The sequence below is a fragment of the Sturnira hondurensis genome, unplaced genomic scaffold (assembly GCF_014824575.4).
Source record: "Sturnira hondurensis isolate 20B ecotype Veracruz unplaced genomic scaffold, ASM1482457v3 Scaffold0004257, whole genome shotgun sequence".
Taxonomy (NCBI): domain Eukaryota; kingdom Metazoa; phylum Chordata; class Mammalia; order Chiroptera; family Phyllostomidae; genus Sturnira; species Sturnira hondurensis.
The window spans coordinates 3,657,148-3,677,795 of record NW_028076888.1 but is presented as its reverse complement, the minus strand read 5'-3'; the positions used below and the strand labels follow the sequence as shown (position 1 = coordinate 3,677,795).

The window sequence follows — 20,648 nt, the reverse complement described above, 5'->3', positions numbered from 1 at the left end:
TCATGTGGAGCAACATTGGTCCCCAGTGTCAGTTTAAGGTCACACTGGTGGGTTGGCCAAAAAGTCTGTTTACTTTTTTCTGTAAAGTAAAAGACGCATTTTTCATTTACACCAATAACTTTATTTGGCTACAATTTCAGTAGTACCAAGAAATTTGCAAACCACTTTTCTTTTTTTAAGATTTTATTTATTTATCCTTAGAGGGGACAGGAAGGAGAGAGGGAGAGAAATATCAATGTATGGTTGCCTCCCGTGTGCCCCCTGCTGGGAACTGGCCTGCAACCCAGGCGTGTGCCCTGACTGGGAATCGAACTGCAATCTTTTGGTTCGCAGGCCTGTGCTACACCAGCCAGACATACTGAACTCTTTAAAAAAAACCTTTTTATTGATTGATTAGGGAGAGAGGAAGGAAGAGAGAGAAACATTGATTTGTTGTTCCATTTATTGCATTCATTGGTTGTTTCTTGTATGTGCCCTGACTGGGGATTGAACTGTGATCCTTTGCTTCGCAGGTCCGCGCTCAATCCACTGAGCTACACCAGCCAGGGCTGCAAACCACCTTTGACATGTTCAATCACATGCCTGCTTCGAATGAGTCACATGCCTTCTCCATACACTGCACAAATCTTTTTTGTGTTTCAGTTGTGTTTTTACCTTTCTTGAAATAATACAGCATATTGTGCTGAAAATGTTGTGTTTTTTCTTCCATCTTCAATGTTAAAATGGCTGCACAAAAATTCACCAGTTTTGATAAGTTTTTTTTAATGCACCTGATACAGTAGCTGTTACAAAGCCGCCTAACAAAATTGTTTTGAAGGAAGTTAAAGGCAACTAAGCACTTCTAGAGCCATCCATCATACAGAAAACAAACAAACAAACTTTTTGGCCAACCCAGTAAAAAACTACGTGCTTTGCCCTTGCCGGGGTGGCTGTGGCTTAGTTGGTTGGAGCATTGTCCAGTAACTGAAAGGTCAGGGCACATGCTGACCTTGCGGTTTGGTCCCTGGTCCAGGCACGAAGGGACCTTCATGGTCCTTCCCTCTCGTCCAGGGACCTTCCCTGGCCCTTCCCTCCCTGGGAAGGCAGCCAGTCAGTTCTTCTCTCTTACATTGTTTCTCTCCCTCTTTCTCTAAAGCAATGAAAAAATGGCCTTAGGTGAGGATAAAAAACGAAAAACTAGGAGCTTTCATTAAGTTGATTAAATCTGATGTAATAATTTATGGCCATTCCCTGGGTACAGTGTGTAAAAGGAGACACTTCTATAAATTTAAATGAGATACTAGGAAAACTTGCTTATTATATTTTTAAGCAGTAAAAACATTAGTCCATGTTGCCTGTGTTGGGGGTGCACGCAGCCTTCGGTAACGGCAGCCGGTGCCGCGCAGTGGCGTTACCGTGCTGGCTCCGGTGGGGAGCTCGAGGAGAGGGGGTGGAGCAGGCTGGTTCCGGGGAGCAGGCTGGTACCAGGGAGCAGGAGGGAGAGTGAGGGGTCGGAGGTGTCGTGTTCCCTCAGTGGCCATTGTAAGCGTGGACCAGAGTAGACTCTGCCCTGGATGGAGGGAAACTGTTGGAGTGCTTCGAGTTGGGTTAAAAAAAATCTTGATTAACAAATTATTGTTCTATCAGATTGGTATTTTTTGTTTTTAATTTTCTTGGAGCATTTTTAATGTGATTTAAAGAGGAGAGTGTAGGATTTCTTTGCTTATTTATGGGCAGTAAGATGTACTCATTCGAAGCGTACAGTCCTGAGTTTGGACGCTCACATAACCACTGTCTCCATCGAGGTACGGGGCATTTTCCATCGTCCCCATAGTTCTGTCGCGTGGCCTTGAAGTTCTCCCCTCAACCTCCACCTCAGGCGACCATTGGTTGGCTTCCTGCCCCTGTGGTTGGGTTTTCCTGTTCCAGAGTTTCTCCTGAGTGGAGTCGTGAAGTACGTGCTGCCTGGCGTTTGCCTCTTTTTGGTCACGTGATGTGTCCGAGACACTGACCATGTTGTTGTGAGTGTCAGCACCTTAGTCCTTTCACCGGAGGGGTCTCGGGGCTGTCATCGGGCCACCGTGATGCATCCGTTCGCAGTCATGTTTCTGAAGATGTGGGGAACCCTCGGGCGGCTTTCTCTGTTTCCTGGTGGGGTAGCTCCACTTTTTTCTAATTTCAAAAATATATATTGTATAAAAAAATTGAAACCGCTTTTGCTAGTTTAGCATATTATTAACATCAAATTATAGTTTTATAAGTAATTACAAATGCAAATTTGATTTTTCATACCAAAAAGAAAAGACTTCCAATTAAGGTGGTTTCTATCTGTTACGACTTTTATGACTTAAACCTCAATTAATGAGTGTATAGCTTAGGAAGTTAATGTGTTTGATGGCACTTAAATTTCATTTTGAGTCATATATTCTATTAAGTAAATTAGCTATTTAAAAAATAAAATCTCTACAGTGTTTTTCTGTGATTATTTTTGAAGTTTGGAAAAATAATTGGCGACCTGAATAGCATTTCCCACCGGAGGAGCCGAGGCAAGATGACCCCCCTTCCCGTCACTCTGGTGCCCGTGCTGCGGTGGGCAAGGAGGGCTCAGGAGCGTCGGGCTCTGCCCCACCTTTGCTGTCTTGGGACTCACATTCCACCTTCAGTCCTGGCTTTGCCGCTCCAGCTGTGTGACCTTGGGCAAGTCACTTGACTTCTTGGTGTTTGCTTTCTTATCTGTTAAATAGGGGTAGCAGTGGTGTCTATGCCATGCGGCTGTGGTCAGGACCAGAGTTAATAAACACAAACAAAGCACTAAGGCCAGTGTGCCTTATGTGGGAAACGCTGTGGAAGTATTATTATATCATCACTATTCCTTTTGGCCATTGACTAGGCCTTGATTCTGCTTCCTAAAATACTTTCTTGTCGCTGTCACTGCTTCAGCTCAGACCCAGACACCCCTTGGTTGGGCTGCTATGGAAACCACTTGATTGATTGCCTCACCGGCAGTCTCTGCTCCCCTGGGCCCATTGTCCACGTCTCTTGAGCACTGTACTGAGGCAACGTGAAACTGACCACACAGGAAATCAGAAAAGTGGACAGTGATCATGAGCTGTTTGGAATGTCTTCATGGATGAACTGGGAGTTGAACTTGACTTGGAAGAATGTAGAGGATATTGACTGGCTGGAGAATTGAGGGCCATGGGGACCACTAGCCTAGGGTCATTTTTGGCTGACAGCCTGAATTGTGCGAGACCCGAAGGAGTAAGAGACCCAGTCTGGGGAACGGAGGAGGAGCCAGGGAGTGGTGTGGCTGTAGGGGTCAGGGGGGAACTTCTATGAGTAAATGGGGATATTTGTGTGTGTGTGATTTCTCCGACTAGAATTTCGTTTAAAGTGTAGCGGTGTGGATCAGACAAGTTCATGTGACTAGAAGGGCCGTAGCTCCACAGTTTGCTGCCCTGGATGAAGACCATTCCAGATGTTGCAACCCAAAGCTCACCTGTAACACTCACTGGGAGGCGGGCAGAGCTTCTCCAGCTCACCACGGCCCTGTCCTACCCTGTGTCAGAATCTTCTGGAAAGGGGGAGGGGCATGCACGTCAGGGTGAGAAGGCTCTCAGGACCTGATTTTTTTTGCTCCCTCTAAACCTTGAGAGTCTCTGAAACCAGCAGGGGACCTGCTGGGTTTTATTCCGGGGGTTTTTAAAAGGGGTTTTGGACCAGGTGCTTTGGAGGACGATCAATGAAGAGGGCCGAGGGGTGTGGAAGTTGAACATGGGACAGACTGGGAGCTGGGACACCTCATGGCATCTTGTCTCTCCCCTGGTGTCCCACCACTCCCAGCGCTGTCCCCCCCCCCCCCGTCCCCTCCCCCTTACCCAGACCTTCTGGTGGCATCCCACGGATCCCGACACTGTGTGCTCGCTGTGCCGGGCCCGTCAGGGCTCTGCAGGCTCTGGCTGTGGCCGACCCTGCCTTCTCCATGGCTCCCTCTAACCCGGCCACCGAGGCCTCTTTTTGTTCTTGAACATGCCAAGCCCTTTTTCCCCTCAAGACATTTCCCTGGAGAGCTCAATCCTTAACACGTGGCCTTATTCATAAGTCAGAAAATTTTGAAGTGTGAGGTTTAACAATCACACATTCCATTAGTCAGCAGGATGTCATCACTCCCTGAAAACTGCCCTGTCTACACCACTGAAGGAGGCAGATAGCATCTTAGTATTCTTATGGAAAGTGGCTCTGATCTCATGGCTCCCTGAAAGGGACTTCCCAGGCGCCTCTGGCCTGTAGTGTGAGAGCCTGCTGGTTTGTGGTTAAAATGCGGACTCTGGCGTCTGACTGGAGTTATCTTGACTCCGCTACTACAACCTTGCAGCTGGGAGACATTGCTCCACAGAGCTGCTCCTTAGCATCACTTTCCAAAGTCCAGACCCTGCCTGACTACCTGGGTTCGAATCAGTCACAGCCCTGCCACTCACTGACTGCAACAGGGGGCAGGTTTCGGTTTTCAGCTGTGAAAGGGGGTCATAAAATTACAGTTGAAAGGTTAAATAAATGAGGCGGTGCATTGAAAGCGCTTGGAGCAGTGTCTGCATGGCATCCTGCGTGCTCGGCCAGTGCAAGTGAAGACTGCTGCTGGGACATAAGGCCTGGGCGGTGCTTGGCCCAGAGGAAGGGGTGACTCCCTAGGCAGCCCCCGTGCCGCAGCGTGAGATGGTCATGCTGGGCCAGAGGGAAGGTAACTAGCAGAGAGCAGTAGAAGGGCCCTTCTGAGGCTTTGCGACAGAGCTGCAGAATCAAAATATCTCTAAGGGCTTTTTGGGTGAGGAAGCAGGAAAAGAGCCATTCCTCTACGAAGTGAGCTTCGAGGGGAGGAGGCCAGATCGCTTTGTGGACCATTGTAGCTGCACCACCGCTCAGCACGGCGCCAGCCAGAGTGCGCCAGCCGGAGTGCTCGTGAGTGATGGAGTGGGGGACTGGGAGCCAGAGAGACGCCTGGCCACTTACTGGGCGAGGGAGGAAGTATCGACTAAGTTTGAGGTGGAGGTAAGAACTTGGCAGTATCAAATTGATGAGATCAATTAGTAGTCAATAACTAAGGTATTAACTTAAATTTAATACCTGAATGAAATATAATACATACTGTTCCAGATCAGTTCATCGATGCATATTTGGAAACGGGCTTCATTAAGCAGTGAAATAAAGAGTTCTTGTGTTTCCTGTGTCACAGTAGTGAAGTGTGGAAGCCCTGATAGCTTCCCCCATGCTTGTCACAGTAATCAGTGTTAGGAAGCCTTACAGTGGCAATGTACCTTTGTTCTGAGACAGCCGGGACCGGCTCCTGGGAGAAGGGGCAGCCAGGGTTCCGTCCTAGAGCTTGGGGTCTTGTCTCTGGTCGGTGACCTCCTCTGTAGATCAGCAAATGGCAATACATTTCTCCTGAGGCATTACCCCTCCCTGCCCCACCTTCTCTGCCCTAGACACAGTGGTCTTTGCCTGTCTGCCCTCTGAGCGCACCAGGCTTTCTCCTAACTCAGCAAGGGTCCTTGGGGGTTCCCTCTTCTGGTTTGTTTCCCCCCATGTGGTCACATGACCCTCCCTACTACAGAGCAGTCGCCCTGAGCACTCTGTCGAAAGTAGCCCCCAACCCTCTCCGTCGCTGTCTTTCTTGTGCTTGGTTTGCCTCGGAGCATCGTGCCTACCAGGCACTGCATATCTCTGTTTCACTCGCCTTCCTCACTAGGGGACACATAGTTAAGGCAAATGTGGAGGCCCAGAGGTGACTCAGACATATTTTTAATAAATTAATTGAGTGGATATTGCAATTTCTTGTAGACAAAATCGATCTGTGAAGCATTCCCAGGATCAAATTGTGATTCTTTAGTGTAAGAACCAAGGTGACCCAGTTTAGAATATATTATATGTAGTACTATCAAGATGTATGTGTGTATAAACTCATGTATACATATATATACACACACATACATACATGAGATTCTAGTTTATGAGTGTGTGAGGGAAAGAAACTTTTTGAAGCAATTTTTTTGTTCCAAAGTTTACTTATAAACTGGTTGCTTAAAATTAAGAGCATATCACACACAAAGATTCCTGTATTGACCCCGAAAAATGCTTGTCTCAAATTCAGGAGATTTAGGCACACGTGGAGAAAATACTTTCCTATAGCTGACCCTGCTAATTTGTTTGTTTCTATCCCTCCTTTTTCTAAAAAAAGATTTCAGTTGGCTGACAGTCATTTATTCCTTCAGATGTTTAAGTGACAGACTTTTCACGTCTCCTGCTGAGCTTCGGGATTGCATCACTGGGTGAGGCGGACACCGTCTGTCTGCACTTCAGTCTGGTGGGAGGTACACAAAACTCGTAATTATACAAATCACTGTTGAAAACTGTGATCAGAGCTATGAAGGAAACTCAAGGAGGGCGAAAGGGGGGTTCTCCTTAGGCAGGCCAGCCCACCTTCCGCTTCTTGAATAGCTGATTTTCTAAAAGCGTCCCAGGCAGTTTCCGGCCACTACAGTGGACGGTAGCAGCCGAGAGGCCAGAGGATGGCCTGGAAGCCGGCCAGTGTTGGGTGGCTTTGTGTGGATCGAGGCCCTCCCATTTTAGTTGAGTCCTGTTTTACCGTGAAGGAGGCTAAAGTAAATGGAGAAAAAGCTTTTCTCAACCACGTAATGAGCCCAAATTATATTGTAATATATTGGCCGAAAGCGGGTAAATATATAAATTTTTCCTCCTGTGGCAGCTCTGCTGAGGTCCTTTGTAGTCACAGGTGCTTCACCAATTTTAATGTACCTGGTCTCCAGCTTATAATGAAGGTACACATTTCCTGTGGGAACGACTGTTCCTGCCTTAGGTGCCGCCCTCTGCTGCCATTTCTACGTACTTTCGGAGGCTGTAGGGCAGCCGTGCGTAGATTGTGTTCCAGCGGGTTCCTTTTTTCAGTTTCATGGAGGTGTAATAGACAGATGGGCAAGATGTTTATGTCATTTCTGACTATATTTTTTGTTTTTTGATTTAACCTTTATTGTATTTTTTTTCCATTACCATTTAGTCCCCTTACACACGCCTCCCACCAGCAGTCCCCACACTGTTGTCCGTGTCCATGCGGCCTTTTTCCGTTTTTGCTCAGTCCCTCCTCTCGTATTCAACATGGTGCTGGAAGTCCCAGCCACAACAGTCAGACAAGAAGAAGAAATAAATGCAGCCAGATTGGAAAGGAAGAAGTAAAGTTGTCATTATTTGCAGATGACATGATACTATATGTAGATAACCCCAAAGATTTCACCAAAAACTACTACAACTTAGAAATGAATTCAGCAAAGTAGGATACGAAATTAATATTCAGAAATCAGTTATATTTTTATATGCCAATGACAAACTAACAGAAAGGGGAATTAAGAAAGCAATCCTATTCACAGTTGCTGTAAAAAGAATAAAATACCTAGAACTAAACCTAACTAAGGCCCTTTCGCACTGTTGGGAATGCAGACTGGTGCAGCCACTGTGGAAAACAGGACAGAGATTCCAAAAACAGGAAAGAAAGATCTGCCTTTGACCCAGCGATCCCTCTCCTGGGGTTATACCTGAGGGAGCCCGAACACTAATTCGAAGGAACACAAGCACCCTGTGTTCACAGCGGCGTTGTGTACAGTCCCCAAGATGCGGAAGCAGCCCAGGTGTCCATCAGTGTGGATGAGTGGGTAACACCTGTGGGACATTTACACAATGGAACATTACTCAGCTGTAAAGAAGAAAATGTTGCCCTTTGTGATGGTATGGGTGGACCTGGAGAACATTATGCTAAGTGAAATAAGCCAGTCAGAGAGGAAGACATATACCACATGATTTCACTCATGTGGAATCTAATGAACAAACTGAACTAGTTTGTTCCAAACTGTTCCAACCTGATGACCAGACTTATCGGTAGAGAAAGACCAGGATGATTAATGTGGGGAGGGGGGGTTGTGGGGAGTGAGTAGGTTAGTGGGTGGAGGAAAAGATACCTTTTCCCCTTTTGAAAAAAATGCATTTGCATTTCTAAAATGCTAGTTTATAGATTAAAATTTTAAAAGGGGGGCACTATATTTAGAAGTGAGAAATTTTTATGCTTTAGCTAATTAAAAATACCAAAAGGTCATTTTCTGGGGGCAGTTTTGATATTCCCACGAGTTGGAGGGCACTCGTGCGTGGTGATATCATCGGTACCAAAGAGCGAGTGGAGCGGGGGGGGGGGGGGCNGGGGGGAGGGGGGGGGGGGGGGGCAGCAGCTGCACGCCTGAGGCATGCGCACTATGGGCTCTGCGGCGTCCGAGGCCTGGACCCGGGTCTGCAGATGGACGCCCTTGTGCACCCCAGTGCAAAGCAGGCCAGAGAGACCTTCGAAGTGACTTGCTCATTGCTGTGGATTTATTTCTCCTGAAGCAGCCTTTTGATGTTTTAAAAAGTTGAAAATGCTGGGAGTACTCAAGTTTGGATGATATTCTTTTCTTGGCACAGAACATTCTTAAAAACTACAAGAGCTTGATTGTTGTGCGAAAATTAATCTTTTAGCTAAGAGTTTGCTTTTTGCCTACATTGGTTTCTTTGAAAGTCCTTGAGAAACGCTTCCCTTTGCGGTGGAATAAGGCACACGCAGACTGCAGAACCCATCGTTCTTGGGAATCATGACGTGCACTTCAGTTCTTAGGGTGTATGTGGTCTAAGTTAACAGACCCCGGGCTTTCCTCGGATTTGAGAGTTATTTTTAAAGTAACAGTCATGTTTTACCAGTTGGCTCTCCTCTCCCCCTTTTATCTCATTACATACATACATGCAGTCATAAGTTTGGGATTACAGTGAATTTGAGCGTCACCTGTGGTTAGTGGTTGTATGAAATTCTGTATTTCTTAGAGACGTGATGTTGTGGCAGCTTGGTAGACGGGAAAGTGCTGTGTTCCGAGGGGGTGCACTTCCTGCGGAGGCCCAGGCTGAGTCGCGGCGCCCCTGCGTGGACTAGTCCGGGCCCTGTCAGCGGTGTGGCTGCTGGAGAATAAACGCATGGGTCGGGCAGCCGTCCATCATGGCTTTGACAGTATGTACCGAAAGTACTCATTTAAGTAGGGAGTGGAGATTTTGACTTTTTCAATGTTCTGAAATACTGATGGTAGCCTTTAAGCGTAAGCTTGAACTCCCTACCAGATTCTCTGGGAGTTTAAAGCAGTGTGATACCAGAGATTTACCTATTTTGAAAATGGCTACAGGTGGCTGGAACAAAACAGATGAGCACTGACATGCTTCGAGGTTAGTGGTTTCCTTGGGACACTCACAAACAAGTACCAGAGCAGCTCTTGAAGTACTTGGCATCACCGTCTTGGTCTGGAGTGCCAGTTTCCTCTTTCAGTTACATGTTTGCAATGTGTCTGCTTATTGGACCAGAAAAAAAACCACAAAATGCTAACCGGGTTTTCTTCATTTTGCCATTATCCCCTGTTTCTTTACTTGCAGAACACTACTGAGCCTGTGGCAGCTGGTGAGACCCTGGCCGAGGTGCCCGAGCACGTGTTTCGAGGACTTCCGGAGGAAGTGAGGCTTTCCCCATCTGCTGTTGACAAGACTCGGATTGGTGAGTACTGGAGTCAGAGAAGGAGCCAGGGAGGCATTGCAGGCTGCAGCCAGGTTTCCTGTGTGGCGTTTAAGGTAGGGAGCTGAGAACCGTCATTTCTTATTGGTCTTTATGTCCCCAGTGTCTGACACTCTGGGGATCTCAGTACATGTTTGAATGAATGACAGCCTGAGTGTATGTGAATGTTTCAGGCTGGGATGTCTTGTTTAATCCAAGGCAAGCTTTTCTGTATTTGGTCTTATTTGTGTCCTAATATTTAGTCCGAAGGCTAAGGTAGTAAATGGTAAAAAATCAAAATACAGTCTTGGAATATATCATGTGTATATCCTATTTCCTCTTAAAAATGTGTTACTTCTAATAGTCAAATTTGTGTGTGTGTGTGTGTGTGAATAAATTTCTAATAAATGTTTTTCTAATTCTCATTGAAAATTATTCAGTGAGTAACTTGTGAGCATTTAAATTGTATCATTTGTTCACATGAAGGTGTTTAATTTTATCGCTTCACTAACTGGCTGTTAGCTGTGTTTCAAATGGGGTTCATAGCAGACTTACAGAAAAGTGGAATTTGTACGTCCCAGCTGAGCAGGACTGGCTGAGAGCCACCCTCTGAGAGTGAGGAAGCAGGCCGGGAAACGAGGGGACCCGCTCAGAGCGATGCTGTCGGTAGGGTCACTGCTGGGCGCTGGTGCCCTTGACTTGGGGTGGCCTCCTGCCATTTTAGCCACTGCCTCTCCGTCCTGTCCGTTTGCCAATGGTCAGTGCGCAGGAGATGGAAATACCCCTGAGAGCACCGCAGAGCGGCATAGACCTTGGCGTTTTGAAACTCTGCAAAGTGAGTTGTCCCAGGAGCTAAGGTTTTAGGAAACTTAGAGAGGAAGGGATTTTTCCACTTTGAGCAAACAAACTTCAAAAACTCCTATTAAAAAAAATTTCCAAACCTTTATAAAAGCAATTCATGTTTATTGGAGATACTTGAAATTTGTAGAAAATTAGAAAGATGAGTTTAAAAAGTATTTTTAGTTTCACTACATTCCAGTTTTTTTCTTTTTCTTTTTCTTTTTGTGACTGTACTGTCTGGGTAATTTTACATGTAAAAATTAAAATAAGCAAATGCAAAACATGCTTTTCTATTGTAAAACAGTGCAGGTTCTTTACAGACTATTTGGAAAAGACAGAAGAATAAAAAAGAAAAAGAAAAATCACTGTTGAAGATGTCATTTAATTTGATTTCACTTGATCTTAGTTGACTTATTATCTTCTTTTTAGGCTGTCTGGCCTTTTAACTATTGGGTTGGCCAAAAAGTTCATTTGTTTTTTCCATTAAATGGCTCTAGTAGTGCTTAAGTTGTCTTTAACTTCATTTGAAACAATTTTGTTAGAATGTATTGTGATAGCTGTCATATCAGCCTGCATTTAAAAAGACCTTGAAGTTGTTGAATCTTTGTGTAGCCATTTTGATATTGAGATAGAAGAAAATAGCAGCATTTTCAGCATATTATGCTTTATTATTTCAAGAAAGGTAAAAACAGCTGAAATGCAAAAAATGATTTGTGCAGTGTATGGAGGAGGTGCTGTGACTGACCCAATGTGTTGAAAGTGGTTTGTGAAGTTTCATGCTGGAGATTTGTCTCTGGACGATGCTCCACGGTCGGGTGGACCAGCTGGAGTTGATAGCGATCAAATGGAGACATTAATTGAGAACAAATCAATGTTATACCTCATGAGAGATGGCCAACATACTCAGAATATCCAAATCAATGAAGCTACTGGTTAAAATGAAGAACGTGTCTCTTACTTTACAGAAAAAACTGAATGGACTTTTTGGCCAACCCAATATAATGTGAAACTAGATTGCTTTTAGTGCTTTAGTTGTTTCTTTCCAGACCAGCAAGGGTGATAAGACAGTCTGAATCACGGCACCAGATATTATTGGTGGTGGTAGACCTCGGTTCTTGAGTCCAGCGAAGAAGGAATTCAGAGCCAAGAACTCCAGTGCAAATAGCATATTTAGCGTTTTAGAAGGAAAGTCACAGAGGCAGAAGAAGCGAGCCCGCCGGGTGGCATGAACTCAGTCAACAAGTTACAAAGGCAGGAGAAGGGCCTGTGGAGCTCGGAAGAGAGAAAGCAAAGGACACCCACCCAAGGAAAGGAGCGGGGAGGCGCGGGCGTGCTCTAGCGAGAGAGGAGTGCCAGGCCCTAATCTTTAAAGTAACCACGTACATTGTAAAATACTGGTTTTGTTTTCTAGGTGTCTGGGCCACTAAGCCAATTTTAAAAGGGAAAAAGTTTGGACCATTTGTTGGCGATAAGAAAAAAAGATCTCAGGTTAAGAATAACGTGTACATGTGGGAGGTAAGAAAGAATTCTGGTTCTTTGTTTATCAGAGTCCTGTACCTTAAAAAAATTCTATTATCTTAGGGTTTGACATTTAAAATTAAAAAATAACATTTTAATGTGTCCTTTAAAATCAGTAATGTTTTTGTTAATGAGAAAATGGGTTTCCTTGGATACAGACTGCTGTTTACATTTGTTTTTTGAGGCTTCTTGGCTGTCCTCAACAATAGAGGCCCGATCTACTCTTTTTTTTTTTTTAAGATTTTATTTCTTTGTCTTTAGAGAGGAAGGGAAAGAGAGAAGGAGAGAAACATCAATGTATGGTTGCTCCTTGTGAGTCCCCTGCTGGGAACTGGCCTGCGACCCAGGCATGTGCCCTGACTGAGAATCGAACCGCGATCGTGTGGTTCGAAGGCCCGCGCTCAATCCACTGAGCTACACCAGCCAGGCCTGATCTACTCTTCATACTGCCGTGCTCAGGGCGTTTGCTTTGCAGCCAAGACTTTCATCTGTCACTTTATAGGCTTCCAGTTAGACACCACAAAAGACACCCCAGGGTGGCCACACTGTTAGGGTCCTCTGTTTTAGAAATCTTCGTGTTGCTGGATTATTCAGAGTTGCATATATTTAGCACATGATACATTTATGTAGCTCTTTGAACTTTTCGTGAGGCTTTTATTCTGTCCATTTCATGTTCTCCCGACAATCCTGGATGACAGAGGGGAAGGCAAGCCCCTCCCCGTGGGGGTGCAGCGGTTAAGAACAGAGGTGAACTGCTGTGAACTGCTGCTCCCGCGGGGCCCACGTGTTGAGAGGGGCGTCGGCGCAGAACTGGAACCCGTGTCTCCTGCTGGACAGTGAGGCAGTTAGAAGGGTTACATGGGTTCATATCCCGCGTTGAGCTTTGTGACTTTGGCTAACACCCTCGACTTTAAAATGTAGGGCATAAAGAAATATCTCATTAAGACCTTGTGAAGATAAAATATGTTGCTATTGTTCAGAGGGCAGCATGTGAGTCCACCATTTATGTGGAGTTTAGTTTAGATCAGGTGCCCCCCAGAAGCTCCTCGTGTTCTTCAGGAAGAAGAAGCTCTGTGGTGTGACTACTCCTTAAAGAAGTGAAGTTTTTCGCTGGTGAGGAAAAGCATTCCTATCAGATTGTTTTAAGTTGAGTCACATCTGTTTCATATGTAAGCATATAAAAGCCTAAAAATAAAATATGCATAGGAAGTGTCTGGATACTTTCTGTCAAGAAGTTCTGTGGCATTTGTACATTTGAAGTTTATTGCTATTATTCTCAATGCCATAAGCAGTTTTTTAAAAAAAGATTTTATTTAGTTTTAGAGAGGGGAAGAGAGGGAGAGAGAGACAGACAGAAACATTGATGTGGGAGAAAAACATCGATTGGTTGCCTTTTACATGTCCCCAGCTGGGGACCTGGTCTATGACCCAGTCTTGTGCCCTGACTGGGAATCGAACTGGCATCCTTTCAGTTTGCGGGACAGTGGCCAACCCACTGAGCCACACCAGTCAGGGCAGCACTGTTTTCTAACTTGAAAATTTTGATGGTTTCTCCCAGTAATTCTGAGTTTCTTTGTTGCTAACCCCTCATAATAAATCTAATGACGGTTAACCCAAGGGACTTCAGGAAACATGGGTTTGCCCGGAGATGACCGCGCTGTGCCGTCTCGCTCCTTCTGAGGTGAGAGGGTCCTGCATCTGTGTTTGCGGAAAAGCTGCCTGCCACGAGGTGCTGCTCCCCGAGTCATTGCAGGTGCCTCGGCCACGAAACGGTGCTCCAGACTTCTTTTCTAGTTTCCAAAATTTCCAAGGGAAGCTAGTAAATACGCTCTTTCGGGTTAGCGGCCGCCCGAGTGAGGATGATGTCAGACACCGGGAAGTGTGCGCTCTGGCTGTGGGTGCAGAACGCAAAGCTTCAGCAAATGCCACTAATATTAAACCCAAGCTTATGCTGCCTTTTTGACCCGGCATAGCAGTTTGATATTCTCCGGCGTAAAATTGTGATTTGGAGCCATGGCGTGTTAGGGATTCGACTTCCCCTATAAACCTGTTAACATTCTGTTGTCCACGCAGGGTACTTCTGCTTCCGTCCTGCCGCAGCCTGTGACTCCTTGTGACATTGCCAGTCCTGGGGGTCAGGTTCACAGACTCAGGTCTTGTCGGGGCTGGCTTTTCCTTCCTGCAGTTTAAAAAAAATCTGGAGGGGGATGGCAGGGCTGGGCGAAAAAGGTGAAGGAATTAAGGGAAAAATGTGTGTGTGTGAATGTATGTGTACACGCACATAACTTATGGGCACAGACAACAGTATGGTGATGACCAGAGGGAAGCGGGGGTGGGGGAGGGAGAAGACGGTGAAGGGGGGATAACTGGTGATGGGCGGAGACTTGACCTGGGGTGGTGAACACACAGTACAGCATACGGATGGTGTGTTATAGAACTGTACACCTGAAACCTGTAAAAGTTTATTAATGTCATCTTAATAAATTCAATAAAAAATCTGGATGTCATTTAGATAGTTCCAACTTCAAGGTATATATTCCACACAGAAACCTTTAAGCCTTTTGTGCATACACACACACACACACGTATATATACACATACGTATATACATACATATATGTATATATACACGTATGTATATATATACACACATATATGTATATATACGTGTGTGTGTGTGTATATATATGAAGAAGTGGCATTTGGAAAAGTACAGGGAGCATAAACAATGTACTTATTTCTTACAAGGAAGAAAGTGAGAACCCAGGTAAATGTATTAATACTAATATATTTAGTATTAGCCCATTTATTCCAACCTTGGTCTTGTCCTCAGACTTGTATCCGGGTGCCTCTTATTAATGTAACAGAAGCTGCTTATTATTAAAATCTCATCTTGGCATTTGTTCTTCAATTAAAGTCCCCTAGAAACAGCTTATTTTTTAGCAGTCTGGTCCTTTGTCCCAGCTAGAACTCCATTTTTTAAAAGGTTTTATTTATTTATTTACTTATTTATTTATTAGAGAGTGAGGAAGGAGAGGGAGAGAGGTGGAGAAACATCAATGTGTGGTTGCTTCTCAAACGCCCCCTACTGGGGACCTGGCCCACAACCCAGGCACGTGCCCTGACTAGGAATTGAACCGGTGACCCTTTGGTTCGCAAGCTGGTGCTCAGTCCACTGAACCATGCCAGCCTGGTCAGAACTATTTTAAAGCTAATCAAAGTCAATGTTAAATTGCTTTTCTTGAGCCCTTGATTATTTAGCAGGATGTTAAGTCTTCTAAGCTTTCACTGAAAACATTTTTTTAAAAGATTTTATTTATTTATCTTTAGAGGGGAAGGGAAGGAGAGAGGGAAAGAGAGAGAGAAACATCAATGTATGGTTGCTTCTTGTGTGTCCCCTACTGAGAACTGGCCTGCAACCCAGGCATGTGCCCTGCCTGGGAATCGAACTGGGGTTTGCAGGCCCGCGCTCAATCCACTGAGCTACACCAGCCAGGGCTGAAAACATTTTATTATGTCAGAAATAACAGGAGAGAAACAATAGAGTATCCTCAGGGTAAATGCCGAAAACAGCCAGGTTCTCCGGAGAGGAGAGCGCTCTTTACTCCGCGTCTGGTGGGGAACTGCTGGCTCCCTGGAGGGCTGTAGTCCCTTGAGGAACGCTTCCCCCCACCTTCGCTGCAGCCCCGAGCTGTCTGCAGCCCTCCAACACAGCTTCTGATGAAAGGCTTTCGGGTTTACTTCTGTGGGGCTCAGATTGCTTCTGATGAACAGAACTGTTGGATTTTTTGCATGTGAATTGCTTTTAATGTCTTCAAAAATACTTTATTTTTTAGAGCAGTTTTAGGTTCACAGCAGTGTCGAGCAGAAGGTACAGAGAGTTCCTTTGAACATACCTCCCCCCTCCTTGTGCACACACACCGGCTCCCTCCCCACTCTCCGCACCGGGGAGCAGGGTGGTGCTGCGCATGTTGCGTTGATGAACCTGCGCTGACATCATCATCACTTAGACCGTGGTTTGCATGAGGGTTCATTCTTGGTGTTGTGCATTCTCGTGTTTTTGTGTTTTTACTTAAACATGATTTCTTTCTGATGTTCTTGTGGTTTTACTTACACATCATTTCTTAAAGAAATTTTTTATCCTTACCTGCGGACGTTTTTTCATTGCTTTTAGAGAGAGAGGAAGGGAGAGTGGAAGGGGCAGAGAGAAACATCGATGCGAGAGAGAAGCATCGATTGGTTGCCTCCCGTGTGCGCCTGGAGCAGGGATTAAACCCACAACCTAGGTATGTGCCCTGACTGGGAATTGAACCTGCAACCTTTTGGTTATGGGACGACGCTCTAACCAACCGAGCCACACAGGCCCAGGGCTACATCATTACTGCTTATGTTGCTTAGAATCCCATTGTGCCTTCCACTGTTTAACCAGATGAACATTTCAGTAGTTTTCATTTTTCATGGTCTTAACAATTCTTCAAAGTATGCAACTCACTCTATATGCATATTTGCTGACTTGGCTGAAGTCAAGCGAATATAGAAGGTAAGTCTTGGCTGACTTATCTTCTGAAGATAAATTTCTGAAAGTATAATTGTGAAGTCAAATATTACACTGTACACTTTCATCTTTGGTAAATTTTCTTTAATAGACCTCCAGAAGGATTGTACTAATTTACATGTGTCGTGAGTGCCTGTTTCTCTCCAGCCTTTTAAAACCGTGTGTTGTTGAGCTTTTGGGTAGGTTTCCCCATCGTTCCCAGTGCAAACCGGCAGTTCACTGTTCGTTTGCACGTGACTCATCCAGGCAGCGCGTTTTGGGTCGGAGGCCGGAGGTAAGACGCAGTGTTGCCTTTCACCTGAAATCAGTAGAGAAGTCTTGTCTGTGTCACGAGAAGACATTGACGTAGTGTTTGTGAAGAATTTTTTGTTGTTACTTTTAAATGAAGGTGGCATGTGCCACCTCACAGAGCTGTTTGGTTACTAATAGGATGGTGTGCGTGAAACTGCTTGACGAGTGTTGCTGGCTCGATAAACGTTAATGGAATCTGAACACTAAAGAAAGGCGCTTGAATTGTCATGTAGAGGATAAAAACATTTTTTGGTAGTTGACTACTTTCTAAAAGATTACCAGTGTTTCATTTTTGCTTAGAATATTTTCTTTTCTAATGTATGGGCTATATTTTGAACTAAAAAGTAAGATTACTGTTGGGAGAGGAACCTGAACTTGACTTCCGCATGCTGAGTTACTCGTTCCTGCAAACGCGTTGGAGGAAAACGCCCTGTGGGTTGTGCTGAGGGAGAGGGGACCTCCTGTCTCCGCTTCCTTTAATGGCCCTTCTGACAGTTTAAACAGACGGAAATGTGATTGGGTGTTGTCTGCCTCCAGGAGCAGACAGGGAAGGTGCGAAACGGTGTGTAGATCACATTGTTGGGCATTCAGCAAGCTGGACCCCCGGAGAAGTCGAGGTGAAAGGGGCCTCCCACTGCAGGGCAGACTAGAGTGGAGCTGTCCCCGCACCTGGCCTGCTAGAGCCGCCGGGGCGTCTGGAGACGAGACTGCAGGCTCCAGCTCTCGGGCGGCTGGGATGAATGGAACACTTCCCTAGCCTGCGGCTCTACAGCGTGAAGGGGTGTCTTACTCCTGGGTGGCTTCTGTTGGAGTAAACCAGTTCCCGCAGAGAGGCTGGGCGAGGACCTCCTCATGGGCAGGCCGTCTGGGGTTCAGACGATGGTACGGTTGCATGAACTGTGAGTGGGAATTGTTTTTTATTTTACAAATTTGAATGTATGTCTGCAGTATGACATGTACATAGTAAGGAAGGATGTAAGTTACAACCCTCGTTCACAACGTGTAAGGACACTGTGTGTGACACTTTGGTTTGCTCTTTGCAGTCCTTCCTCTGTGTGTCTTGAGTATTTACTCTTGAGTGTGTTTTTAAATTGTAGCGTGTGCTAGTTTAGATCATTTTATGGCTGTTTTGCAATGACTGGATTAGGTTGAGTGGAAGTTGGGTGGTCTGGGAATTACGTTCTGTCTGACAGAATGAGTACTCAGTCTGTGTTCGATGGTAGGGGCAGTGAGGAGGGCAGGCCTGGTGACCTAGGGAAGGTTGAGGGTGGGAGGGGCGTTGGAGAGAGACGACGTGGGAAAGTCGGGGTGAAGAGGGGGGCCAGGTGGGTCCTGGCTCTGACTCAGGGACTTCAGCGTTCTGGTGGAACTACCAGCCTTCCTTAGTGTCCTCACTTGTAAGGGGATTTAATGATGGTTTGTGGGGCTCTCGTAAAGGTTAAAGTAGTGAAAGAACGTGGAGAGCATCCCGACCAGGGCTTGGCGTGGAGGTGCTTCCCTTCTTCAGTTCTCTCCCTCTCAACAGAGAACTTCCATCTGAGAGTCGCCTTGTCGAAATGGTTTCATGATGCCTAGTATGTGGTTGGCTGCTCTTGCTTTGTTAAAAGGGACCGTTTTATAAATTTGGTGGCAGAAAGTTATGGATTACGTGGACACAGTTCTCCTTTGGATGGAGTCAGCTGAGTGTTTCTTTCTCGGTTATTGTAAAGATGTGGGAGCAGGTTTGCCCCTTGTCGAGCCCAGGGCGGGAGTTCCACCTGCCTTGGCGTCACCTTTGAAGGGGACTCGTCTAGTCGGTCTCCGCTGTCTCTCCGCTGCCCCGGCCCCGTGGTGTGGCAGCGCTTTATCAGCCTTGTAATTCGTAGTTCACAGTACACAAAATTCCATCACTTCTTAGAGACTAGGTTTTGTGTATCAGCTGCTGAAATGAATCAGAAACCGAGGTTCTACCCCTGAGATAGTAAATTGTCTGTAAACACATTTTTTTAAAGATTTTATTTATTTATGTTTAGAGGGGAAGGGAAGGAGAGAAATATCAACGTATGGTTGCCTCTCGTGAGTCACCTGCTGGGAACTGGCCTGCAACCCAGGCATGTGCCCTGACTGGGAATCGAACTGCGATCGTGTGGTTCGCAGACCCGTGCTCAATCCACTGAGCTACGCCAGCCAGGGCTGTAAACACATTTTTATCGCCGTTCACACTTGTAGTCTTAGCCTCTCAGTAAGAATGGGAAAGCCGCCTGGCCTTTTGCTTGTGTGTGGGTGGGGTGGGGGGCGATGGGAGGGGAAGGGAGAGGAGGGGCTTGGCTTGTACCGGGGCAGACCTCAGCTGCCTTCACTTGAACTTAGGTTTTCATTCAGACTAACTTGTTCTCCTTGCCACTTCCCTTGTTTACTTGGAGATTACACTTAAATCTGTGGAGACAAAGTAGAAAATGTAGATAAACGTAAGAAAAAAGAATAATCTCACTGTTCAGAGAAAACCATCGTTACCGTTTGTACTTTGGTTTCAGATGATTTTTCTTCATATATATTCACATGTCTAAAGCAAAAATGGTATCATATAAGCCTTATTCTCTGTAGACACTTTATTCAGTCATCAATGCATTGTGACTGTTTTTTGTATGAATAATATATTCCCGTATCTTCTGATTATCTTCATTTTCTTCTAATAATAGAAATAATGTGTGCTTATGGGGAAAATTCTTAAGCAATGCAGACCTATCTAACAGAAAAGTAAGTTTTCACATAAGCCAGCTAATCATTTATGCAGTCGTGGTTTTTTAAAAATCTTTTTTATGTTATGTTTTATTGACTCTTGATCGTATTTTTTTCCGTTGCCATTTACTCCCCTTGCAGTAGTGGTTTTTATCGCTTATTCAGTATTCCGCTGTATGCATGTGCTGTCATGCTGACCTAAACGACGGAGTGTTCCGTTTAGGAGTGAATCAGACACAGTGTGCAGTGACCTGCACGGCTGCGCACTCCGCTGTGCGGCCGCTGCCGAGTCACGGCCCCTGTTTCACGAGCATGAGTTCCTGCAGATGTTAGCGTGTGTGTACATTTCAGTTAGGGTTTTTGTTTTTGTCAAGTACTGCTAAATTCCATCATAAAAAGTGACTCCAATTTATTCTTGATTTAAAAAACGATACTGCCTTATTCTTTGACCAGCATTGTTTGGGGAATGTTTGCTTTCTAATCTTACGGGGTTTTTTTCCCCTTAAGAAACAATTTTCACCAGTTTGATAGCAGAAAACGATTTAATTTGAAATTATTTTTGATTATTATTATTTAAATTCACTTTTTATCTTTGCAAGGTTTGGACCATGTGTATTTCTTTGTGAATGACTTGTTCACACATTTAAAAAAATGGAAATGTTCATTTTTTCTATAAACTTAAGTGTTTTAGTTTAAGTGTGACGTAGCAGATGCCTTAGTCCCTTTTGAACCAAAGCGAACTGTATATAAAGAGTTCACTCAGGCAGCACAGCTTGCTGTTCGCCAGGTGTGTGTTGACTTGGGGACCGGCAGGTTCCGGTTTCCCTCCCTCCCTCCTTCCCTCTCTCCCTCCGTCCCCCTTGCCCTCTCTCTCTCATATTAATGAAATAAAAACAAAAACAAGACTTTCATCCTGAATTTAGTAAAAAGTAACTAATACTTTTGTTAAAGACGGACAGTGTTAAGGGACCAATTTTCCTTATTTTATCATGCTGACGAACATGACACAGATGTGTCTTAAACGTTTTTAAGTCAAGCAGCTTATAATATCTTAGCGTGTAAAGTTTAACTTTCAGTTTTGCACTGGAATGCTGTCTCGTCATCACATGCCGTTTGGGGTACTTTTTCTCT

General features: G+C 45.2%; 1 protein-coding gene across 4 annotated transcripts in view; it reads left to right on the top strand.

Moving 5' to 3' along the window:
• Positions 1 to 20,648, top strand: part of PRDM2 (PR/SET domain 2) — a 118,057-nt gene that overhangs the window by 21,467 nt on the left and 75,942 nt on the right. For all 4 annotated transcript variants that reach the window (XM_037045191.1, XM_037045190.1, XM_037045188.1 and 1 more), the window contains exons 3-4: positions 9,481 to 9,598; positions 11,847 to 11,950. In XM_037045191.1, the coding sequence (XP_036901086.1) occupies positions 9,481 to 9,598; positions 11,847 to 11,950 (222 nt within the window). The remainder of the gene's footprint in view (positions 1 to 9,480; positions 9,599 to 11,846; positions 11,951 to 20,648) is intronic.